Here is a 25,813-nt window from a genome sequence, read left to right on the forward strand (position 1 = left end):
ATTAGGAAACAGGACACTAGTGGCTATGGTGCCCTCCTTCGCCTGGGGCCGGTAACACAAGTGCATGAGTTCATATATAGTCCTTCAGAGTTCAAACACTACATACAACCCATGGAATGAAAAGTCAAGTCCCACTTCCCCAGTTCCTTGTGTGGTCCTTCCAGATATTTTCCAAGTGCTTCCATTCCCACTTATTATATAGTGTATATAAATATTTATTTGTGCAAATATGGCTATCCTCTATTTCATATAAAAGCACTAATCTATATATATTCTACAATATAGCTACAAAAATCTTATAATGTTCCCTCTCAATTTATGTGTACAGCCATTCTATTGTTTTTCATGGTTGCATAGTATTCCACTTATTATAAGCGTCATAATTTATATAACCTGTCCAATATTGATAGACTTTCAGTTCTTTGCAGTTTTTTTTTGTCCTCCATTAAGACAGGCTGCCATGTTCACATCCTTAGATATGTATACAACTATATCTAAATTTCTAGAAGCAGAATTTCTAGAATGAAGGATATACAAACTTAAAATTTTGAAAAATACTGCCTAATTATCCTCCAAAAATATTGCGTTAACCTACACTCCTACTCACAATGAAACTTTTATTGGGTTCCTATCATATGCCAGGTAGTATGAATTTACATTTTAGAAAATAGCAAAACATAGACAAGAGTGGAGCTCTAAGATTCCATACAGTATCAGGCTCAGAGGTCTGTATCTGTTAGCAAACCTCTCAGTTTTGCTGATTGCAACATCAAAAGACTGCATGTCCAGCAGTAGGTTTGAAGGCAGAATAGAATACCAAATTTCAGATTCAATTGTAGATAATTACAATGCTACCTTAGACAGTTAGTGGGAGTGCAGGGGGTTCTCTCCCATTGGCCAAGTTGGCTGCAGGGGGTTGTTACACTGAACGGGTCAAAAGCTAGAAATATGATTGAATAGGGTCTGAGTTGGGGGTGGAGAGGGATGGCAAAGTCTGAAAATATAAATGGACAGTACCTGAGGGCGCCAAAAGCTATAAAGATGAATGGATAGCACCTCCAGCTGTGGAAAGCTAGGAAGATGAATGGATAGGGCCCCCAGGGCCCCCAGCACACCAAAAGCTAACAAGATAATTGGATTGATAAAAAGTTCTCCACTCCTTATTTCTGTAAGATCCATTGGCTTGAGCATGAAGGTATTGGTTTTTGAGAGGGGATTCTGCCATTCTCCCAGGTCGTGTGGCTCCTGAATAAAACCTCTTTCTTTTTGTACCAGCACTTGCCTTGTGAGTTTGGCTTTTGGTGAGGCAGGCAGGAGAACTTCCATTTTTTGTTTGTTTGTTTATAGTTTTTGTTGAGCCAGATGAGACAGTGTGGAGCTCCGTGAGTCCCTTGGTAAGTCTTAGAGGGCTCAGGCTGGGGTCCCAGCTCTCTGTGGCCAGCCTACCCTGGGAGAGCAGGACAGTGGGGATTTCCCAGCAGCTGCAGAGAGCTTTTCTCGGGGAATTTCTCTGCACTCCTTCTCCAGGTGTCAGCTGCCTGAAATACTTGGCTGGTGAAAGGAAACAGGTTTTGGGGGAGCAAACTCTAAAACTGGGTAAGTTGAACCGACGTGCATACTGGGGTCCTCTACCCCTGCTGCTTGGGTTTTGTGCTGCCTCGGCTTTGTGCCACTTGGGCTTTGTGCCGCTCCAGTCCAGTTAGGATCACTTGCAGTGTCAGTTGGCGGGAGATAAGACACTAAGACTTGCTTGGGAGCACTAGTTTGGACTAATGGAATTATGGATCTAAGTTTTGTTTATGTGTTTCCACTTTGTCTGGAGTCTTGTTATGGTTATGGTTATGGTTTTGTACTTTCGTGCCATCAGGGGTTCTTCTGTTTTAAATCCTGAAGGGAGTCCACTGGGCCGAATTTGAGCAGATTGGTCCATGTACAGCTATGATACAATGACTAAGAAGGAATTGGTTTTCTAGTCTAACACTACCTAGCCTATGTATACTTTAGACTATGAGGGAAAATGGCCCTTAAATGGTTCCCTAAATTACTACATTATCATACAGTTGGAATTGTTTTGCTAATGCAGAGAAATGGGACAAAATCCCTTATGTCCAGGCATGTATGTATTCATACAATAAAGATCTGGCAAAGAAAGGGAACAACCTAATGATGCAGAGAATGGAATTGGCTTCAAAATCCCTCCCTGATAGTTACACAAAGGGAGAAAAGGAAAATGAGGAAACTAGTCTTTTTAATGCCCTGAACCTCGGGGATCCAGGATTAGCAGCAGGAAGATTTCTTCCTCACCCCCCCCCCATGCTGCTGGATGCCCCTGAGATAGGGCCCAGAGGGGTGACAGCCCCACCCTTGTATGATGAAGAAAGGGCCTTCCTGTTGAAGACTTGGCAGGACACCCAATTTGGCCAGGGAGCATTCCTATTCAGCGCAGGACAGTTCCCTTTGAGATGAAACCCTATAGGTGGAATAAACCAGGAAGGCTATTATTAGGGCCACACTCTATTTTCTACTTCAGATTTACTGAAAATTGGAAGAATTCCAACCTCTCATATAGGGAGAATCCTCAGAAAAATTGTGGATCTTATCACCTCCATTTTTGCCACACACCATCCACACTGGGCAGATGTATAGACTCTCTTTAACATCCTGCTAATGGCAGATGAAAGGCAGCTAGTTATAAATAAAGCTAATGAAGAGGCTCATCACCTCCATCAAGAGAATCCCAATGGGGCTCCCAACCCAGCTTGGGGAACTCCCTTGAAAAAGCCCACTGGGACCCAAATAGCAGGGACCCAGCCTCCCTAGAATATTACAAAAGGTGAATGTTGGAAGGGATTAAGAAAGGGGTGCCTAAACAAAAGAGCCTGAATATGATAAAGGCCATTCAACAGAAATCAAGTGAAGACCCTTCTGAATTTTTAGAAAGAATCTATCAGACCTATCAAAAGTACACTGATGCTGACCCACAGGCACCAGAAAATGTCTGGATGGTAAACACAACTTTAAAATTCTTTTTTGGTTAATCCTCACCCGAGGATATTTTTTCCAATGATTTTTAGAGAGACTGGAAGAGAGGGAGGGGGGGAGAGAAAAAACATTGATGTGAAAAAGATACATTGATTGGTTGCTTCCCGCACCCACCCTGACTAGGGCCAGGGATTGAACCTGCAAACCAGGTACATGTCCTTGACTGGGAATCAAACCCGAAACCATTGAGCCACACCAACCAGAACATTGGGAATGAATCCCTCCCAGCTGATGGACATGGCCTTTAACGTTTACCATTCCCAGGAAACCAGGAAATTAAAGCAGACTGCAGTTTTCTTAGAAACAGTGTGGGGAAACCAGAAGGAGAGGCAGGACACAGAAGGAACAGGGAAAGACCCACTAGGTGTCAATCAATGCGCCTTTTGCAAAGAGGAAGGCCATTGGAGAAAGGGAACCCAAAAATAAAAAAATAGAAACCCCCGCCAGGAAATGTTAGAAAGGAATGACGAATCTGATGACAAATGAGGAGGCCCAGAGGCTCCCCTAGACATCTCCCAACCTATTACTATTTCCCCGCAGGAGCCCCGGTACAAGTAACAGTAGGGAACAAGCTAATTGACAGTATGTAGATAAGGGAGCTACATACTCAGTGCTAAATATAAAACTAACCGAGAAAAGTTCAGCTGCGGTGACAGTTACTGGAGTGACTGGACAATTACAAAAACAGGCATTCCTTCTACCTCTAGAACACCTGCTTGGGGATCAAAAACGTATGCGTAGTTTTCTCCACATGCCAGACTTCCCCATTCCATGACATTTACTTTGTAAATTGCATGCACAAATAATTTTTTCCCCTGAGAAGCAGTCGTTATGTTTAGAAGTCCCACTAGAACATGCTCTCCAGCTCCAGGTGATCCTGACCTGCCCGGAAGGACCCAAGATCTACAAGCAGGTTGATCGAGCTGCTTGGGCTGATGGAACCCCAGGTAGGGTGGTTAATATCCAACCCATAAAAATTAACCTAAAAGGAGGGGCGCAGATCCCATGGAAGAAACAATACCCCCTTTAAAAAAAAAAGCTTTGATCTATGCTGGTGTGGCTCAGTGGTTAGAGGGTTGGCCTGTGCACCGAAGGGTTTCGGGTTCAATCCCCAGCCATAGTCAGGGCATGAGCAGGAGGCAACCAATTGCTGTTTCTCTCTCTCTCTACCCCCTCCTTCCCTTTGCCTCTTCCCACCCTCCCTCCCTTTCCCGCTCTCTAAAAATCAATGGAAAAAAATATCCTCAGTTGAGGATTAACTGAAAAAAAAAAAAAAAAGGAAGCTTTGGAGGGAATTCCACCAGTATCGCAGAAATTCTTAAAATCAGGATTAATTCAGCCATGCCAATCTCCCTAGAACACTCCCATTTGCCAGTCAAAAAACCTCACTCTGATGAATATCAGTTTGTACAAGATCTTAGAGCCAGAAATGATGTTGTCCAGGACATTCATCCTACAGTTCTCCACCCCTATACTCTGTTGACTATGGTGCTCAGGGACAGCAAATAGTTTTCAGTCCTAGACTTGAAGGATGTTTTTTCTGCATCCCAATAGATGAACAATCTCAACTATCATTTGCCTTTGAATGGCAGGACCCAGATACTAAAGCCATGCTCCAATATTGTTGGACTGTGTCGCCACAAGGATTTAAGAATTCCTAACAATATTTGGGGAAATATTAGCAAACTATTTAAGGGATTACAGGGTTTTGCTGAATTTGGATTTCAAACTTTGGTCTCATAGTGAAACCCTTGTATAATTATTTGAAAGGACTAGATTCTGAACCTCTTGAATGAACCAGAGACTGTCAGGCAGTATTTGACACCTTGAAGGAAACAATAGTTTTGTCTCTAGCACCAGGATAACCAATATACAGAAAGCTTTCAAATTATACATTCGTGAAAGCCAAGGAATTGGACTTGGAGTACTAACCCAGACCCTATGAAATGCCCTCAACCAGTAGCCTGTTTATGAAAGAAACTAGATCATATGACAAAAGGTTGGCCACCACGCTTCTGAGCAATAGCAGCTACCTGTGACATCTTACAGGAAGTAGAGAAATTCACTCTAGGACAAACTACTATGGGTATTTGTACCACACCAGGCCCTAACCCTATTGGAACAGACAGAAGGGTAATATCAGGCCATTTTATTAGACAATTCAAATGTAACCTTACAAACCACCACTACCTTAAACCTGACACCATACTCTTGGACTCAGAGGGAAGCTCAGACCTCCAACATGATTGCTTATAAGTTATTTAAAAAGTTTATTCCAGCAGACTGGATCTATTGGACCAGCCGCTTACAGAACCTGACTGAGAATTATATACAGTTGGGAGCAGCTTTGTGGAGAATGCTCAGTGGTGAGCCAGGTACATGGTGGTCACCATAGACAAGATAACAGAAACCCAAGCAAGCCCTTGTCATAGGAACCTTGGCACAAAAGACTGAACTTATAGTCTTCACCAAAGCCTTATAATTATCCCAGGGAAAGAATGTTAATATCTACATTGACTCTAAATATGACTTCATAGTAGTCGAGGCCCATGGGGCAAAATGGAAAAAAGAGGGCTCTTAACCTAGGAAAATAAGCACATCAAACATGTAAAAGAGATTTAAAAATTACTATAAGCAGTGAATCTATCAAACCAGATTGCCATAATGCACTGCCCAGGACACTAGAAGAACGGTTTCCAAACCAGCCAAGTAAACCAAATTGCGGGTAAAGCAGCAAGACAAGCCACCCAAGACTTTAATTCCCCACCTGGTTTGTCAGAATTTAAACCCCATCACACAGAACAAGATGAGGAATGGGCCCATGAATGGGGATTCTCTGACACTGACCCTAATTCTGTATGGAAAACCAACACTCATGGTACAATCGTATTCCCTGAAACTCTAGTACATCCCAACCTCAAACACCTACATGAAGGAACCCATTAGGGAAGGGAAGCTTTAATGCAGTGGTTCTCAACCTTCCTAATGCTGGGACCCTTCAATGCAGTTCCTCATGTTGTGGTGACCCCCAACCATAAATTTATTTTCGTTGCTACTTCATAACTGTAATTTTGCTACTGTTATGAATCGCCATCGGAAATATACCTTAGGTGACCCCTGTGAAAGGGTTGTTCGACCCCCAAAGGACTCATGACCCACAGGTTGAGAATTGCTGCTTTAATGGATCTCATCAGACCACATCTTAAGGGCCCTCATTTACAAAGGACCATTCAGAAGGTTACCAAAGCCTTTGCAATACGGGCCAAAACAGTCCTAAGACAGAACACGCCCCAACAGGAAAGGGAGTACTATATAAAGGGATGTGGCCATTTGAGGAGTGCAAGTTGACTTTGCACGGATACCTGAAACCATAGGAAACTATAAATGTTTTTTTGTTTTTGTAGATACTTTTTCCGGATGGGTAGAGGCATACTTTACTAGAACTGAGAAGACAACTGAGGTAGCAAAAACTACTCAAAGAAATAATCCCTAGGTTTGGACTTCCCTACAGCATTCAAAGCAACAATGGACCGTCTTTCACTTTAGAAATCTCTCAGAAGACAGGACACACGTTATAGATTCAATGGAAACTACATTGGAGACCCCAATCTATGGGAAAGACTGAGAAAACAAACATACAATAAAGAAAATCCTGCCCAGCTGGTATGGCTCAGTGGTTGAGCGTTGACCCATGCACCAAGAGGTCACCGGTTCGATTCCCGGTCAGGGCACATGCCCATGTTGTGGGCCCAATACGCAGTGTGGGGCATGCAGGAGGCAGCCAATCGATGTTCTCTCTCACTGATGTTTCTGTCTCTGTCTCTCTCCCTTGCTCTCTCTAAAATCAATAAAATTAAAAAATAAAGAAGACCCTGGCAAAAATATGTGACCAGGCACTCCCTATTGTCTTGCTCTGAATTGGGGTAGCCCCCTGAAGTGGGCTTAAATTAAGTCTTTTGAGATAGTTTATGGGGGACCCTTCCAAGTTCCCCCTTTAGAACATGAATCAAAAATCAAACAATATATATAACATCTATGGCAAACACTAACAATTTTATACAAGTTTGCTCATTGTAGGTCCATCTATTTATCTGATGAACCTTTACACCTGTTCCAGGTGGGAGACCAAGTCTTACTAAAGACCTGGAAGACTCAAAGTCCTGAACAGCAGTTAGCTGAGCAATGAACCAATCCCTATGACGTCCTGCTGACAACACACCCTTCCCTAAAGCACTTGGAAATCCAGCCTTGGATCCATTACACATGGACAAAGAGGATGCCGCCTGAGGAGGACTTGGATCTTGCTGCTGCTGTTAATATGCAAGGCAAAGCTGGACCTGCACTCCTGAAAGAGATTTATTTATTTATTTATTTATTTTTTTATCCTCACCCGAGAATATTTTTCCATTTTTTGTACAGCTAGAGTGGGAGGGAGAGAGAGGAAGGGAGAGAGAGAGAGAAACATCGATGTGAAGGGACACATCGAGTGGCTGCCACCCGCATGACCAACCAGGGCCGGGGACAAACTGCAACCGAAGTACGTGCCCTTAGCGGGAACCGAACCCGGGTCTCTCCGGACCGCAGGCCGACGCTCTCACCGCTGAGCCAAACCGGCCAGGGCACTCCTGAAAGAGATTTAATATGCCTCTTTCAGAAAGGAACAGTGCCTCCCAAAGCTAAGTTACAATGTTCCTTTTTATTTATTTTTAATTTTTTTAAATTAAATTTTATTTTTATTGTTGACATTATTACAGATGTCCCCATTCTCCTCCCCACTTTGCCCTCCTCCACCCAGACACCACCCTCTCGTCCCTCTGGTCCTCACAATGTTACTTTTTATTTTATTATTTTTTTGACAATTGCTACACTTCATGCTTCTGCTTGGACTGATAACGCTGTTGTCCGCATTTCCCAGACAGTAGCTTCCTTGGCAAACTTATCCTGCTGTTGGGTGTGCCCTGCTTAGGATTAGATCATTAGTCTCTCCAGTTTCTAATTTCACTACAATTTTCCCTGCACTATAAGCATACCCCTCACTAAACACTTGTTTGTCTGCACGATAGGTCTTAACTTTGGAAGTAAGACCACAACACCATCTCTTGAAATATGAAGTAGTTCACCAGCTTTGCTTGTTCAAAGGTGCCATCCTCTAGACACGGCTCTGGCGCCTTCTGAAGACAGCAATCCTCCCTCACCTAAAGGCTTCCCTCCGTTCTTGACTGCTCCTCTTCTTTTAGTAGATAGTAAGAATCTCTGGACCCAGGGATAAGGAGGACTATGCCTTCTGACAGTAGGAAAAAACTACAGAAGATGAGGATGTCATCCATTTCCCCTTGTTAGATTACAAAGGTGTCCAGGGTTTTAAAGGGGGGAGTTGTTACCAGAGTTAGTGGGAGCTCCAGAGAGTCTCCACCATTGGTCAAAATGCAGGCAGGGGGAGGTTCTTACACTGAGCGCACCAAAAACTAGAAATAAGAATGGACCCCAGTGGCCAAAGCTAGAAATATAAATAGATAGGACCCCAGTGTACCAAAAGCTAGAAAGATGAATGAATAGGGCCATAAGTGCACCACAAGTTACTAAGATAATTGGATGGGGGGGAGGCCCTCCCTTCCCTATCCCTATAAGAGTTCCTGGCTTGAGCAGAAAGGGAATTGGTCTTTGAGACCAGAGTCCTAGGTCAGGTGGCTCCTGAATAAAACCTCTTTCTATTTCACCTCAGCACCTGCCTCATGAGTTTGGCTTTCCTTACAGCAGGCCCCCAAACCTCTGTTGTTGTTGTTGTTGTTGTTGTTGTTTGTTTACAATAATAGCAAATGTTTTCTGGTTTTTTACTAGTTCCCATTTTCTGAAAATACCTTATATATACTGTTACTAATCTTCACAACCATTTGACATGTGGGTAAACTGAGGGTCAGTTTTGAATAAATGAATGAAGGAATGGATAAAAAGATCACTAGTTTTAACACTTCTGAGACAATCATATTCTAACCAAGTTTATATCCTCGAGCATTTACAATTCTGAAAACATCCACATAATTAAAAATGGGTTAATATTAGGAAATTGCTATTTGGCAAAAATATGTAAGTTAGCACAGCACAGCTTGCAAATTTATAATTAGTTACATTCAAATTTGATGCTAAAACATAAAATATTCTTTTGGAATTTATGAAAGATTTACAATAAGCATGTAGCCCTGGCCGGTTTGGCTCAGCGGTTAGAGTGTTGGCCTGCGGTCCAGAGAGACCCGGGTTCGGTTCCCGCTAAGGGCACGTACCTCGGTTGTAGTTTGTCCCCAGCCCTGGTTGAGTCGTGCGGGTGGCAGCCACTCGATGTGTCCCTTTCACGTCGATGTTTCTCTCTCTCTCTCTCTTCCTCCCACTCTATCTGAACAAAAAATGGAGGGGTGTCCTCGGGTGAGGATTAAAAAAAAAAAAAAATACAATAAGCATGTAGTGCCCAAAAAGTATTATTGGTACATATATCTATAGACTTAACAATATACAAAATGTGACATGAATCTGTCAGAAACTAGAAAAACAATATTGGTCTTATACTTCCAATTTGTTAAAAGACACAAGCTTAAGGTGGGAACAAGGGCACAAACTCGGTTATAATTGACACCAGAAAATCTAGACCTAGGCACAATAGAGTTTCCAGAAAGTATGGGAACTAGCAAAGAGTAGGCCTTTGGATGGGAGTGGATCCAACATGAGGTAAAAGAATGCTTAACAGGTATGTAGTACACTGGAATGGAAAATATAAGAGCACAGGATATTTGGAGCACCAAACAGTTAAGTAGATGACACTATAAAATCTAATAGTATTGCCCTGGCCGGTTTGGCTCAGCAGTTAGAGCATCGGCCCGCGGACAAATGAGTCATGGGTTTGATCCCAGCCAAAGGCACATACCTTGTTTACGGTTAGTCCCCGGCCCTAGTTGGGTCATGCAGGAGGTAACCAGTTGATGTGGCTCTATCACATTGATGTTTCTCTCTCTCTCTCTCTCTCTCTCTCTCTCTCTCTCTCTCTCCCTGTCCCTCCCACTCTATCTGATGATAAATAAAAAAGTATCCTCCACTGAGGAATAAAAAAAAAATCTACTAGTATCAGGTAGGGCCCCAAGTACCATGTAGGGGTTTGAGGAGTTCCAGTATTTAATTAAATAAAAAGCAAGAATAACAAAGAGTCCAGGGGTAGGTGGACTGGGTATGTTTGATCAAAAAGTCCTAGTTACCCCAATGGCTACAAAGTGCAGAAAGTGGAGGAAGTGGATCTATGGGACAAGGCAATATCCTAACTATAAAAAGAAAGGTTTGGGTCACGGTAGAGCTTGGTGCTGAGTTTTAGAGTGTTGGAATAAATTTCTTTAGGTTTCTCCCCCTACATTTAAGATTCATTTAGCGATTAAGATGATGCTGAGTCCACAGCTAAAGTTAAATGGCACAAACTATGGAGAAAAATAAATAGTTATAGAGGCTGGGAACCATTCAAGGGCTAATTAGGGGTTTGTATAGATAGAATTGAAGGCTGGAACTGAGTATTTTAGATGTAAACATTTTACTGCTACCAGGATTTATCTTACCACACTTTCCCCAGTGTTACACCACCATCCTAACCTGCAGTATCTATGGATTCTTTGATTTCCATGGGAACACAGAAAAAAAAGTGACTGGTCTGGCGTGCAGGTATTTATCATATACTGTTAGCCTCATGTTGCATACTCATATCATGTAAATTGGTGATCTGCGGTATGAAGTTTAGGGGGAAAACCTTGAAAAAATTATATAAGTTTAAGCCATATCTCTACACTGTAACACCCTTCAGATAAACATCAGACCCCATCTTTGAAAAAATGCATATCTCATAAAAGGAAAAATAGGCCTATAAATGAAATATGTCTCTTTGAATATCAAATTTATTAACTATCTTCTTGTGGGCTCTTGGCATCTTGTATCACACACTTCCTACTCATTGGCACTAAAAAAGACCCCAGGTAGATTGATCTAGGCACCCCTAAAAGTTTATCAAAAAATGAGTCCGGCCGGTGTGGCTCAGGGGCTGAGCATCGACCCATGCACCCAGAGGTCGCTGGTTCAATTTCCAGCCAGGACATATGCCCAAGTTGTTGGCCAAATCCCCAGTGCGGGGCATGCAGTAGGCGGCCAATCAATGTTCTCTTTCATTGATGTTTTTATCTTTCTCTCCCTCTCACTTCCTCTCTCTCTAAAATCAATAAAGGAAAAAAAAAAAAAAAGACTAGATCCATAGATTTCCTCCCCAAAACCAGCTTAATCCGTATACAGGGTTAGACAAAAGTAGGTTTACAGTTGTGAGTATAGGAAACAGAGTTTATTCTTGTATTAATATTTGTTAATTATTGTATTATTTTTCATATGAACAATTGTAAACCTATTTGTGCCCCACCCTGTATAAGTCATTAGCAACTCAGCCCTAACTCACAGTCACAACAGTGGTTAATGAAAAACACACTAACCAGGGGGAGAAAAAACAGAAGCAACCCAAACCAAGTCCGGCTGAGTGTACACATTTGTTCTTTCTTTCTTTTTTTTTTTTATCCTCACCCAATTTTATATATATATATATATATATATATATATATATATATATATGGCATTTATCTTCAGATAGAGCTGGAGGAAGGGAGGGAGAAAGAGAGAGAGAGAAACATCAAAGTGACAGAGACACATCGATTGGCTGCCACCCGCACAACCCCAACCGGGGCTGGGGACAAACTGCAACCAAGGTATATGCCCTTAGCGGGAACCAAACCCGGGACTCCCTGGTCCGCCGGCCGATGCGCTAACCGCTGAGCCAAACCAGCCAGGGCCACATCTGTTCTTTATACTTGAGTACACAGTATAACTCACCACATTGCCTTTTTCACAGATCCCTTTTTAAGTTTCTCCACAAAATCCATCATGTCAAATTAGTTTATGATGCTTATAAATAAAGTAATCAAGAGAAAAGCATGCAATATGACATGGGATGGTAGAATCTTTAATAATACAACTAGGAAAAAAACATGCAGAAAAAGTCAGAGCATTGATACAGAGCATAAAAACAATTGATATTCTACAAACATACCAATGAATGATATAAATGAGGTAATAGGACATAAAGCAAAGTGAAAAATATATTTAAGATTATTCTCTCTAGTGAACAGAATTTGTGGCAGTTGCTTATGTATATGGGGGTGGCAAAAGTAGGTATCCAGTTGTTTGTACGGGAAATATTAAAATAATTAATAAATAATAATACAAGAATAAACTCTGTGTTTTATGTACTCACAACTGCAAACCTACTTTTGCCTGACACTGTATGTATGTAAACTGTTTGTTCAGTTCATACAAAATGAGGCAGAATGTGTCAATTTGTTTATCACAGAAACTGACACTTTCATGTTGCCAGTTTCCAGTTTTCCATGAATGTCCTTGTCTTTCTCTAACCAGTCTCCTCTTTATTTTTGCTGGGCCTTGCACACAAACATGGCAGACAGAGAATCCTAGAGGCCCAAAGTTCTACAGCGACTGTTTGCAAGGGGGAGGAGACTGCAGTAACTGCCACACTGGATATACTTTATGTGAGAAGGAAAAAGGAAAATATCCGAATGCCTCTCACATATAAGAGAGTAGGATGGCAGGATGCCTACATGGGCCAAGGAACAAGAAGTAGCAAATTATGGGCAGAAGAACTGCAACCAAAGGCTAATAGAGGAAAGGTTTATAATCAGCTGACTCCTAGCTCTTTGGTGTTTGCTTCTAATGGACAGAGTCCATTTTGGGAAGCATCAGACACGGAAAAAAAGACCCCTGTTGCTGGAAGCTGACAGGCAGTAACATCGTGAGTGTAAGAATGCAATATCAAAGCTTGTCTAGAAACGATGCCCACAATGAAGAAGAAGAGGAAGAAGAAAGAGAAAAGAAGAGATACAAGTCCCACCTGGCCTGGCCTAGGCCAGCACAAGGAGGGTAGGATTCAAGAAGAACTAAAAGAGAAGAGCCTTGGACCACATCGTTCAACACAACATGCACTCAACGAACTTTATTTTACTCTTCAACCAAGTTAAAGCTTTTTAATCCCTTCCTTTGCTCCCTAAAAGCTGCCGTAAATTCACCAATTAGATGGACTGATATGATTTCAGAACAACTGTAATTGTGCAACCTAGATGTCCCTCTTCATTCTCCCTTAGGATAATAACAATGTATATAATGATAAATGTATATGTTATACAATGTAACAGAGAATATAAGTAACTACTAGTTAATTATATTAATGAATGTCTATAAGAAACACTGAGATTATTTCCCTAACACAAGAGCCTGGGGAGAATGAAGCTACCACAACTGTCATGTCAACAGCACATCTGGCCCCAGAGTTCAACTCATTAGGTGTTGGTTTGTCCCCTTATGGCTTCCTTCATCCGATCTTGTCTTCTTGTTGGAAATCTGACCTCCCTATTGGCTCTCTCATCCCTTTAAACTGCCTGCTTTGTGACATCGTTCTCACACCAAACCTATCACCACCCGGTAGAATTTTGGGGTTTCCATGGAGCTGTCTGTAAACACATTTGGATCATTGCAACTGACCAGTGACCAGTGTGACCAGTGACCTTCGTACTGGACACATGTGTTCTTTGGCTTCAGCCACTCAGACATCCTCGTCCCTTGCATCTACAGTGGATATTTCCTCTTCTTCTCTGACCATGTCAGGTAAGAAAAGAAAATTTTAAAGTTTTCCATTAGATATTGTTTACCCGTAAATTTAGCAGTGGAGTCAAAAGAGCATAGGATAATAGGGGGAAAATATTGCTCTAGAAATCTGGAGACCTCATTTCAGTTTTGATTTTTACATTTACTAGTTATGTGACTTTGGACAAGTCATTGACTCTCTCACAAAATCTGTTTTTTCCTCATATGTTACATTAGGATGTCAGATTGGTTGTTCTCTCTAATCCCTTTTCTAATATTGAGTCTTGAAGAACACCCATACAGAAAATGAAATCAAGACTTCTGGAGAGTTTCAACAGAAACAGAGAGAAAACCTAAGTGATGTAGAAAACTATAGGTACTGGCCTGCTCCTATCACCTCATCCTGATTAAATAATACAAAAGGCCAACTATGGAGCTTTCAGAGGCAAACTGAGGAAGTACCAGCTGGCCTGGTACTCCTCTAAATGAACTTGTCCTCTAAGCAAATTTGTTATTTTTCAGAACTTAGAAAATAGAATGAATACCAGGGTAGATGCGTGCTGACCCAGTTCCCCCAGTTCCCTTCCACCTCAGCTCCCTCCCACCTCCTTTCCCTCCGGTTATCGCTAACTGCCTCCGCTTCTGTACTTGCTTGCTTGCTCTCCCCCAAGGCCAACAAGAAATGCCAGTTGCAGAAGTTTGTAACAAGCCCCCTATGAAATAAAAAAGTAGCTGAAAGTCGCTGCTGATCTCTGAGAACTCAGGATCAGTCGCCCGCCGGTTTTGCTCTCTATTTGGCTTTAATTTGGCTCTGGTGGTCTTTAGGTTCTCTTGTGCCACAACACTATATAGATATAGTTTTATATATATGATGTCTCATGTGCAATGGTCTCCCACTGCTAATGTTTCAACTGTAGTATTTTATTTTTACTTTTTTAATCCTCACCGGAGGATACTTTTTCTCAAATATCTTCAGATAGAGTGGGAGGGGGAGAGAGAGCAAAATATCAGTGTAAGAGGGACACATCGATTGGTTGCCTCCTGCACGAACCCAACCAGGGCTGGGGACAAACTGAAACAGAGGTACGTGCCCTTGGCCACATTCGAACCCACGACTCTTTGGTCTGTGGGCCAACACTCTAACCACTGAGTAAACCCGCCAGGGTGCAACTGTAGTATTTTAAATTTAGGGCTGTTCAAAAAACAATATTCACCTGTTTTGGGAGGTTTCTATCCAACCTAGGTGGAAAGGGAAAATAGATGGAGAGTACTGCAGTATAGGGAGGCAAGTATTTCAAGGTACGAAAGGTTAAGGTTGTTTCATCAGCACAGACCAGCAGGAACCAAGAGGGAGAGGGAAATACAAGCGCGAAGTAAGGAAACTAAGAATGAAGCAGGAGAGCACGGAAGAGCTCTCAAGAGCAAAAAAAAGGTAGTTTGCCATGGAATATTGAAGGGAACCAAGGATTTTAAATTAAAGCACAAAGAGGGGAGGGTGAAATCTGCTCAGAGTAGGGCAAAATCAAGTTGATGTTAGCCAACGCTTCCATTAACAGACTAGGAAGGAACGTAAGGACAGAATATAGGGTATCATTAGGCAGAGCAACTTATCAAAAAAGTCATATTCGGTTGTCTGTGTTTTTCTATTGCCTCTCTGAACACAGAAGGCACTTGACAGTCTTGAGGATAAACATTTAAAAAATGTATTTTAGAACTGATGCTTTCTATACACAAGAAACTAATAAAAGTGGTTATCTAGAGGGCTGGAAGAAAAGAGATTTATCACTTCGTTCTGATTTTTAGACTAGGTAGATGTTTTGTCTATTAAAAATCAAATTAAGATTTATGAAAAATGATATATCCTCACTTGAATCAAAAAGACTAATTCCTTTGTGTGATAAGCATATTCCAAGTCAAAGCTGCTTTTCATCCTTACAGTTATATTCTTGCGAATACTGAGAAGCACATTGATAAACAGCCATCATCTCTCTTTAGATCTTTTATTATAGCTTAGCTACCAAAGAAGAAAAAGAAAAAGTCAAGCCTCACATCTCTAATTTCACATTTATCTATAAATAATTTTGTGGAGACCCTTTGGCATTCCTACATTAAATTCTTATTTAATTAGTTTCTAGCGGTGATAGTTAATAAGGCTTTGGGTATGACACTGCCTTGATGTTGAAAATTATTACAATCTAAGTTTCAAGATAAATATATAAACTTTCTGATACTTTTTGAGTGTTCTTTTCTGTTTGTTATGTGTTTATATGAATTGAAATATATATATTTCTACTAAATATCTGTTACTTTCAGATATTCAGAAAAAAATAAGAATGAGCACAATAATGGAATTCCTTTACACTTATTTTGCTCTTTGCTTTATAATAATTTTTACTGAGAGATTTATCTACATATTTTGGGGCTACTTATACATCCACATTTAGTGCTTCTTATGCAGTTTTTACTGATATATCTTCTTTGTTCATATGTATTGGTAAGAATTCATTCAAAATCACCTATTGTGAGCTGATTTTTTGGTTAATAGTATTCACTAAAAAAGATTAGGCAATATTCATTTTTATAATAGTCTATGTATAAAACTTGGTTTATTAGTAAATTTATTATGTTTTAATGCTTGCTACATGCCCCCATTTTCATACTGTCTATTTCTTTCCAGTTTTGTTATATATGTTGTTCCTGATTTATCTCTTTGTATTTCCAGAACTTATATCTTCTTCCATATAAATCATGCAAGATGTCACTTATTCATGTATGAATTATTACCATTATTATTATAATGACTTTATAGACGAGTAACCCAAACCTCAGAGGATATAATTTTTTTTTTCCCAAAAAGTCACTTTGTGAGAAACTCATTCTCAAATAGTCATTTTGGGGTATGATCAGAAACAAGGCTTGAAGAGAGTAAGAATGACTTTAAATTTACCAACTGTCCTGAGCTATATGTGAATTCTAGGCAATGGCATGTGAACCGTGCAGGCAAAGTGAGATGCTGAAGATTACAACAGCAGTAGCTGTACAGTTTTCTCATGGACAAAACAAAAAAACAAAAATCCGCATCTATTAGGAGTTCTATTGCTCCCACTTTATGGCAGTGCAGTGCTCAGAGATGAGCCTTGACAAGGAAGTCAGGACATTTGGGTTATGTAACCTGGTATTAATACTAACATAATGGGAGAACTTGACCAATCCATCGACCTCTCTGAGCCTCAGTTTTCTCACTCGTAAAATGAGAATGTTAGAACACAGGTTCCTTAAAGAGTCCTGGTTCTAAAATGCATCAGTTCTAAGAAAGAGCATACAAATCAATACTAGCAAAGGCCCAAGGGAAGATAGGGAAGACAGCGATTGCTACTAGCCTAGAGAAAAATGTATGAACTACACCACTTGGGTCTTCTGCACATTTTTGCCCAGTTGGGAGCACAGCAGTTAATAGAGGAGTAGCAAACTGCTCCAGCACTTACAACCCACATACACTGATTTTTGATACCTCAGTGAGTATTGGTATTAGAGGCTTTCTGATAGCAACAATCTTAAGGTAATGCTATTCTTCAAACATAGAGTTTATCAATCTCTGATTTTTTCATCACTCTCTTGTTCCCTACAGAGAATTTCCAAAATCCACCCTTACTTGGACCTTCTAAGTCTCTGCAGCTCTCTCTTCCGGTGGTGAGCAATGCAGCCTCCCTCACAGGAAGCGTCTGCAATTTCTCCAGAATCTCTGCTCCAGCCGTCAGTGCAGCATGGCTACTGCCCTCAGCCTCTGGCACCTCTTTCCAACCACCCATGGGTAGTGCCTACCTTTACCAACATGCTAGCACAACTATGTTGTCCGGAGTTACTGGCCAGAGCCAGATCTCCACTTCAGCTGCTTCCAATCCTGGTATTTTTGAGCGGGCTCTCACAGGAAACACTGAAAAGAAGTCCTCATCATTCAGAGACTTCACTGTGACTGTCATTGACCAGGACGCAGCTGTTTCTTCCATGTCTATGGCATCCCAGTATGATAAAACCTCAGATGCCAATAAAATGGTCCCTCTATATCCATCACTTTCTGCCAGACTTGTTCAGGGGGCACCATCTCAGATTGCAAATCAAGGGCATAGCCTGTCACTTCCCTACCAGGAAGGGAGTCAAGTATATTATTATAATCAAGACACATTGGGGCCTCTGCTCTCTGGAGAACGTGGCCCCTACCTGCAATCCTATGGCTCTGTGTCTTACACAGAGAGCAGGGTCTCTGTCCCACAACCAGAAATGGTCATGGTATTAAAGAAGGTTCAGCCCACAAATGTGATAGCACCGGCTTCCACCCCTGGAATCTACTACTCTGTGCCTGCTCAATCCATCGCCCAGACAAGTTTTCAAGGTGAGTCCAAACAGCAAGAAGGAAGAGGAATAGGGTCAGCATTCAAAAATAAGGTCAACCTGCACCTGGGAAGTGGTAAGCCCACAGATAGGTAGAATTAAGTCCTGTGACTTTAAGAACTACCACCCGCGGTCAGTGTTCTCCATTTCAGACTCTCTGAGAACACTTAATAAAGGAGGGAAGATGGGACACTGTAGGAGCCGTGTATGCTAAATTATTATAATTCTAAGAGCACACCAAGGGATACCACACTTTTCACTGTCCTACCTGATTAGTCCCCAGCCCTGCCACATTGTAATGAACTCGCTTCTCTGATTTATTGCTTTAGTATATTTGGAAGTCATTTCCAAACTCTTATTGTGATAGTGTCAGTTTAACTTTCCCTCACTTCCTTAGTTTATGCCTCAATTTAAGACCTTGTGCTCCAAGATCTTGTCCAAAGCAAGCAGGCTACAAATCTGCCCTTGCTTGTTTATTTCATCAGGAAAATCTCTATTTCCTCTTTTTGTCTGTGGTGTGAAGTGTTCTTACTTTCTCAGTAAAGTGGAGAGAATAAAATAATTCCACACTAACAATGAAAGCCTGTGAAACATTTAAACAATAATTTTTACATTTTATTTGACTTATTACACTCCTGTGAAATACAAAGAATGCCATGAAACACTGACTTCAAATGATCACCAGTAAGAACTAGAACACTTGCCATATCTCCTAGCACAGGGCTCTGTCCATGATGCTTAGCAGAGCTGGTAGTAATACCATCCCCAATGTTGGAAGGGCACAATTGCTGCATTGGTGATAGGGAGTGCCTTGCTGACCAGGACTGACTGACTTCCCTTGATTTTTCTCTAGTGATGGAGACTTCCCTGGGGATAGAGACCTCCCTGAGATTTCAGCCTCCAGGCCAAACATTTTGTCTACCACAAAAGCCAGAATTCCCCACATCCTGCAGCAACAGCAATATCCAGATACTTGAAAATAATCCACCACCTGAGCTTATGGATACTTCAATGGCAGCTCCAGTCCAGAGTCCTAGTAATTTCCTGGCACTGCCTCCAGCTCCAAGCCAGAAACAAAAAGACAATAAGAATTCGGATAATATTAACACCATGCTTTCAAAGCCTCTGGATGTCTACCAGATACAAACAGAAAACCAAGACACTCCACTGCTCCCTTTAGAAATCCCTGATATTCACCAGCTCCTGGCTTACATTGATCCTGTTGGCCAAGAGGATCAGTCTGGTTGTGAAAATGCTGGTCTGGGGAAAAGTTTCCTGAGTGTTAAGGACCAAGGCACACTTGAAGATGGGACTGAATCTAATGATGGTTTTGCAGACATAGCTACACTGGTGGAGGATATTCAACTTCCACCAGTCTTAAATTCCTTGGATGACCTAGATCAATCCAAAGTTCCTAAAGTGATGACAACCAAAGATACCAGAGCCATCAAGTTGAACGAGGAGCAGAAAAATTCTAGTGTTATAAAGGCTCCTTCTGATCAAGGCAGGAAGAACAAACATATGGCCTCCGAGCCTATCAGTGGTGCTCCCAAGGCCAAAATCAAGCCCGAGAGCCCAGATTGCATTATTGTGGGAGATCTGGCAGTTTGCAATGCTGCAGCCAATGACAGGGCTCCTTCAAACACAGCCAAGCAGTCTAACAGCAAACCTCAGAAAGCTGCCCCCAGGAGGATCAGCAAAGCTAAGAGCCATGGGCAGGAAAAGCCCAAAAGAACCAATAAAAACAACAAGAAAGCTGAAGAGAGTAAGCAGTCAGGGAACAAAGTCAAGGTAGAGGAGAAGCCAATGATTCCCAAGATGAAATGGAAGAAAAACCAACCTGAGCTGACCCAAGAGACCTTCAAAAAGCCTCGAAGCTGCCTAGGTATGCACATGCTGGAGTCTGTGCAGGTTTTTCATGCACTGGGGAAGAAGACTGATAAGAAAACTGAACTCTCTTCTTCCCGGGCCCTGAGAAATGCAAACAACCCCAAAGAACTCCGGCCACCTATGGCTATCAAACGATGGCTGGATACTTCACGTGAGGACAAAAGTCCTGAGAAAACTCAAGCCAAACGCCAGAAACCAGATGGCAGTGCTGAAAAAGAGTGTTCGGCTCAATCTGAGTACGAGCTTCCACCTCCTGGGAAAGTCAAGTTGGTACCTTTGGTTTTTCCAACCTTGGACAAGCCCCAAGCTCGACCTGTTCCTCGCAGGCCACAGTCTCTGCCATCACGTCGGCCTGCTGTGACCAACCCAGCCCAGCCTGGTTCTAACTCAGCTCAACCTACTGCAGGCAATTCATCCCAGCCTATGCCTGCATCTACGACAGGTGCTGCCAGACCACCTCGCCCAATTTCAACCAACCCAGCCCAGTCAGGTTTGACCAGCCATGTCCCATCTGGTTCTAACTCAGCTCAACCTACTGCAGTCAATCCATCTCAGCCAAGTGCTGCATCTTTGACCAGTCCTTCCAAACCAGTTCAGCCAATTTCTACTAATCCAGCCCGACCAGATTTGACCAACTTTGTCCCATCTGGTTCTAACTCAGCTCAACCTACTGCAGTTGATTCATCCCAACCAACTCCTGCATCATTGGCAGGTCCTGCTAGACCTGCTCAACCAATTTCGACCAATCCAGTAAGGCCAGGTGTAAGCTACCCTAAATGGCCTAGTGTCCCTCAGTCTGCTGCTTCTAGGCCGGTACCCTACAAAACATCAGCTTGTACTTCTTTCCAGCAGAAGCCTGTTCACACTGCTGTGACCAAGCCCTGGGCTCCACCCAAGCCTCAAAACCAATATCTACTCCAGGATTTTGCCCACCAACCAATTCCATGGAGGAGACCCGATATTCTTGGGCCAATAATGTCAAAGCCCATCACAGATGAGCAGAGGCCAGAGCGAGAGGCCATGAAGAAGAAGGCCCAGCTAGAGCGTGAGAACGCTGCCAAATACACCTCTTTGGGGAAAATGCAGTATTTTATTGAAAGGGAAAAAGAAATGGGAATTTCTCAATACTACGGCTACGCAAAATAAGAGATGCTAGGAATGTTGGTGCCACTGTGGATATTAGCTGTTTTCCCATATAGATATAAATTTCCTATTCTGATATATTTTAAATCTTAATAAAATTGAATAAATAAATGTAATAGGATTAGTAGATGAGTAATAAAGAAGCCCTTTGAGTTTTGAGATGTTGTTAACTGTGGTTTGTCTTTGGTGGGGGTGGGGATCAAAGGCTGCATGAGAACAAAAGACTTGGAAGTTGGTATGAGGGACAGGGGTAAGAACGGAAGAAAAAGGAAGGAACTTCGTCCATGGCCTGAAAGGTGAAATAGGAGAGATGTTAAGGGTTTATAAAAAGAAGCAGGGGTGGGGGAGATGGCAGAAGTAAGATGCAAAGTCTGAGGTTAGGGTTAAAAGGGTGAAATTTGAATAGAGTTGAGGATGGCTAAGGTGAATCTACATTGACAGGAAAAATGTAAAAAGTCTCTCGTGTACATGACGCCTTATGTACATATTTAAGCATTAATTGTAACAATGAACACACATTGGAAATCTTTCCAAGCATGCATACAAACTCATTTTCCCAACTAGACATTTTTTCTTGGTGATGGGAGATACCAGTCTTCAAACAAACTATAGGTGGAGCTCCAAACCTCAGATTCATTTGCCTGTTACTAGTTTTACTGTAGTCTTCTCAAGGAACACATTCTTCATCAGGTAATTCCAATACCAAAAGAGAAGAAACATAATTTGCATGTTGTCGTAAAATACAAGTGTAAAAGATCCCAGTACACTTGCCTTAATTCCCTTATTTTGAAAAGCTCATCCCACATCTTTTTCTTCCCAAGTATTTACTTTTCAAATTATAGTTGTCATTTTATATTCCCAATAGGTTTATAGCAAAAATTTTAACAATATAAACAATTTTTTAAATTTTTTTAATTGATTTATTTTATTTTTTTATCCTCACCCGAGGACATTTTTCCATTTTTTGCTCAGGTAGAGTGGGAGGGAGAGAGAGGAACAGAGAGAGAGAGAAACATCGACGTGAAAGGAACACATCGAGTGGCTGCCACCCGCACAACCAACCAGGGCCGGGGACAAACTGCAACTGAAGTACGCGCCCTTAGCGGGAACCGAACCCGGGTCTCTCAGGACCGCAGGCCGACACTCTAACCGCTGAGCCAAACCGGCCAGGGCTAATTGATTTTTTTAAGAGAGAGAGAGAAACATCAATGTGAAAGAGAAACATTGATCAGCTGTCTCCTGCACACCTCCTTCTGGGGACTGAGCCCACAACCCAGGCATGTGCCCTGACCGGGAATCAAACAGGGACCTCTCAGTCCATGGGACCATGCTCAATCCACTGAGCCACACTGGCTGGGCTAAACAATTTGTTTGTGGTACACATTCCATTTCTGCTTTCAGAGCACTCTGATTCCCTAGCAATGTTTAAGGTAGGCTGTTTCAGTGTCCCAATGCATTGAGCTCACCTAGCACCCCCTTGGGAAGCTTAATCATTTTACAAAAATTTTTTTCCTTCTGGTGGCTCTAAATACTCATCCATGAGGGTGTTACGAAGGCATCTGCTTTGGAGGCTTTCTGCTCCTAGTATTAACTGCCTCATGCAGGAGACTTGGTCGAAAGAGCACCATGACTACTGTTTTTCATTGTTCATCTCAGTTATCACCATAATTGGCTACCTATTCCTGTAATTCATTTTGAAGAAGTGAAATGACATTTAGTTCAACAACATTTGAACATCCAACCATCTTTATTGAGGGTCAGCTGGTTTTGCAAGCTGTTCTAGGCACTAGAAATAAAACCGAGCAAGCCAGAAAAACTCCTGTCTTCCTATAGATTATATTCGGGGGGGGGGGGGGTAAAAGACAATAAACAATCCAGACTATTGCAGACAGTGGTAAGGACTACAAAATGAATTAAAATAGGACCAAGGTGATAGAAGGTGACTGGGTGGCTACTTAGAGTGTGTGGTCAAAAAAGTTCTCTTTGAGGAGGTGACATATAAACTGAGACATGAATGACAAGATGGAGCCATTTAAGGGAAGATCAGGGTAAAAGCCCCCAGGAAGAGAAAACAGCTGTGCATAGGTCTTGACTGGAGGAGCAGATGTTTAGACAGTGTGGGTACAGAGTAGTAAGCAAGAGTGGGACATGAGGTCAGAGTCATAAAGGGAATCTAGTGACTTGTAAGCAGGGTAAAGAGTTTGGATTTTAAATCTAAAGTGCCATGGAAATAATTGGAGGGTTTTAAACTCAGGAGCAATAGAATATTATTTTTGTTTTAAACATAACATTAGCTGCTGTTGTAAGAATATATTGTAGTAGATAAGAATGGATGTCATTCCTGTATTAATGAGATTGCTCCTCTAGGTATGGTACTTATCACAGGAGTAACAAGTAGGCAAATGACATCTTCCTGGAATCTTCCTTGTTTTTTCTCCCCCAGGAAGCTCATCTAGGCCTGTTTTCTATATCATGATGTTATATATCAAAATATTTGTATTCCAAGAGTTCCTTGATGTTTCTGAGGAATGAGTAAGTAGGAATAAGTATGCAAGAGTGAAGAAGTCTGTGACATTAAAGTATGCAAGAGGTTATATGAAGACTGTTCAGGGAAAGTGTTTGTTGCTAGGTATGGGCACCAAAAGGAAAAAGCACCTCACTTCCTAGCCTGGCCTTGGCCCACCAGGTGAGACGCTGAAGGCATTTGCTTACAGAATACTTTCCAGGCATAGCCTCCAACCTTTGGGGCAGGAGTAAATAGGTTAGTCTCATTTATGTCAAGAACCAACAGAATTTTTGTATCCTTAATTTCCTGGTTGCATGTACAAAATTGTCCAGTTTTCAACCTTCCCAGTTAATCAGTAAGTGAAGAATTTCAGATGTTCATCTTGGCCATAGTTTTCTTGCTTGTCACTTCTGGTCTCTACAAAGCCAAGAGTACTGACCACTTGCCCCAGATGCCAGCAACTCTAGTCAATATTAAAAATTTCATCCCTAAAAGGACCATATACTGCTCCTTATATCCTTTCACCCATTATTTTAAGAACTGCCACCACCTGGGCATATTTACTTTCTAATATCAGTGACAGCATGTGTGTGGCGGTTGCTGTGTTTGTGCATACCCCTCTTTTATGTGCTTCCTAATCATAAAGCCTTAAAGCATTCTCATCACAGTCTTAACATCTAGCACTTCTGTAAACTCTTTAACTTGTTAAGTTAAACATTGCAAAAAGAGGTTGTTTTTTTTTTTTTTGGAGAAAGTGCTCAATGGGAGCAGATGCCCCTGCTCCACTCCCCATTAGCTGTGTTTCTTTCTGTGCTACCACAATAACAGTATGCCCCTGCTGGATTTATTCACTGCTCTCTCCCTAAAACCAAGAATAGAAACTGGCACATAACAGATGCTCAAGAAATATTTACAGAGAGGTTGAATAGGTTGGTTTTTATCTCATGTTCTCTCTTACCAGAACCCCACCTGTATTGTATGCCCTCCCTATGACCAGCACCCCTAGTGCATCGATTTCTTTAGGCTCAACCCACTATGTTTACATTCTGAAAGGAAAGAGGTAGTATAGAAATAAGAGTTTTGAAGACACAGGAGAATGCCCTTTACAGCTGTTTTCCAAGAGTTGTCTGAGAAGATCCAGGAGAATCGGCCAATCCTAGCACTGCTATACATATTTATGCTTGTAAGTGGGAAAGAATCTGCCAAGTGCTTTCACCTATAAGTCTGAAAAGCCAGTGACCACACACAATCACTTCGGAGAAATCCAAGAGAAATATACACAAAAGAGAGTGAGAAAAATTAAAGATCTGGATGCTGGCCTGGTGGAAGAGGTAACACCAGCACAGGAGCTTAAACCAGACTTAGAAAGATAAGTCATGTAATCACTAACATCACTAAAAATCTTGCAGGGAGGCTCCCAAAATTGGAGGCAGGTATATTGGAGGGGAGTCAAGTATCCCCAAGAAAGTCAAACTTTAAAATGAAAGCATAAAATTTCAGAGTGGTGATGTACGAAGTCTCCTGAGACAGGCTGGCTAGCTGGCTTGAACACTTATGGAAAGAAACCGTGCATACATGCATCCATACTCACATCCACACAGACTATGCCACTCTGTATTTGGTGCAAATAGCCATCTTGTGCTGGCACAGGGGCAAAAACTGTGTCATACAGACCTTTGTGTCCCCACTGCTTTGAAGCATCAATAAACTTTATTGGTGCTCTCACATTAAAAATTAGTCTATAGTATTTTCTAGGCAATACAAGCAACTGCTTAATACCTCAAGTCATCGATTTTGTGTAGAAAGTAACACCAACCAGCTGAAAATTTCAGGCGTCCCCCCCCCCCCCCCCGATTTAGAAACACTGGTTAGTTTAGCCAGGTACTCAGGATCAGCAATGCCTCCTTGAATGCTGGATTTCTGTGAGTGTGATATAGGGGCTATCTGACAAGAAACCCTTACCCAAACTCAAAATAATTCTAAAAACAAAAATTAACTTGGTCATTGGTTCCTTTAACTGCTTGGTTCCCCTCGTTCCCTGTTGATTTCCTTTACCAAGATGGCTGCCGTCGAGCTCTCTCCTCATTGGCCAGATTTTCAGCAGGTGGCCCCGCCCATCAGCTCGCCGTC

At 41.8% G+C, this 25,813-nt stretch overlaps 1 protein-coding gene across 1 annotated transcript; it reads left to right on the top strand.

Moving 5' to 3' along the window:
* The first annotated feature begins 13,691 nt into the window (after positions 1–13,691).
* CUNH2orf78 (chromosome unknown C2orf78 homolog) lies at positions 13,692–21,180 on the top strand. Its single transcript, XM_036262420.1, has 4 exons — positions 13,692–13,776; positions 17,384–18,145; positions 18,998–20,413; positions 20,660–21,180. The coding sequence occupies exons 1-4, from the start codon at positions 13,692–13,694 to the stop codon at positions 21,178–21,180; spliced, it is 2,784 nt and encodes a 927-aa protein (XP_036118313.1).
* Positions 21,181–25,813: the final 4,633 nt, after the last annotated feature.

This window comes from Molossus molossus, unplaced genomic scaffold, assembly GCF_014108415.1.
Source record: "Molossus molossus isolate mMolMol1 unplaced genomic scaffold, mMolMol1.p scaffold_m16_p_15, whole genome shotgun sequence".
NCBI classification, from domain to species: domain Eukaryota; kingdom Metazoa; phylum Chordata; class Mammalia; order Chiroptera; family Molossidae; genus Molossus; species Molossus molossus.

Bases quoted from the DNA above. Each gene is read 5' to 3' on its own strand.
- CUNH2orf78 (XM_036262420.1), top strand. From the start codon at position 13,692: ATGTGTTCTTTGGCTTCAGCCACTCAGACATCCTCGTCCCTTGCATCT. The intron at 18,146-18,997 runs GTGAGTCCAAAC...ATTTTTCTCTAG, and splicing joins CGCCCAGACAAGTTTTCAAG to TGATGGAGACTTCCCTGGGG. The intron at 20,414-20,659 runs GTTCTAACTCAG...CAGCCCGACCAG, and splicing joins GACCAACCCAGCCCAGCCTG to ATTTGACCAACTTTGTCCCA.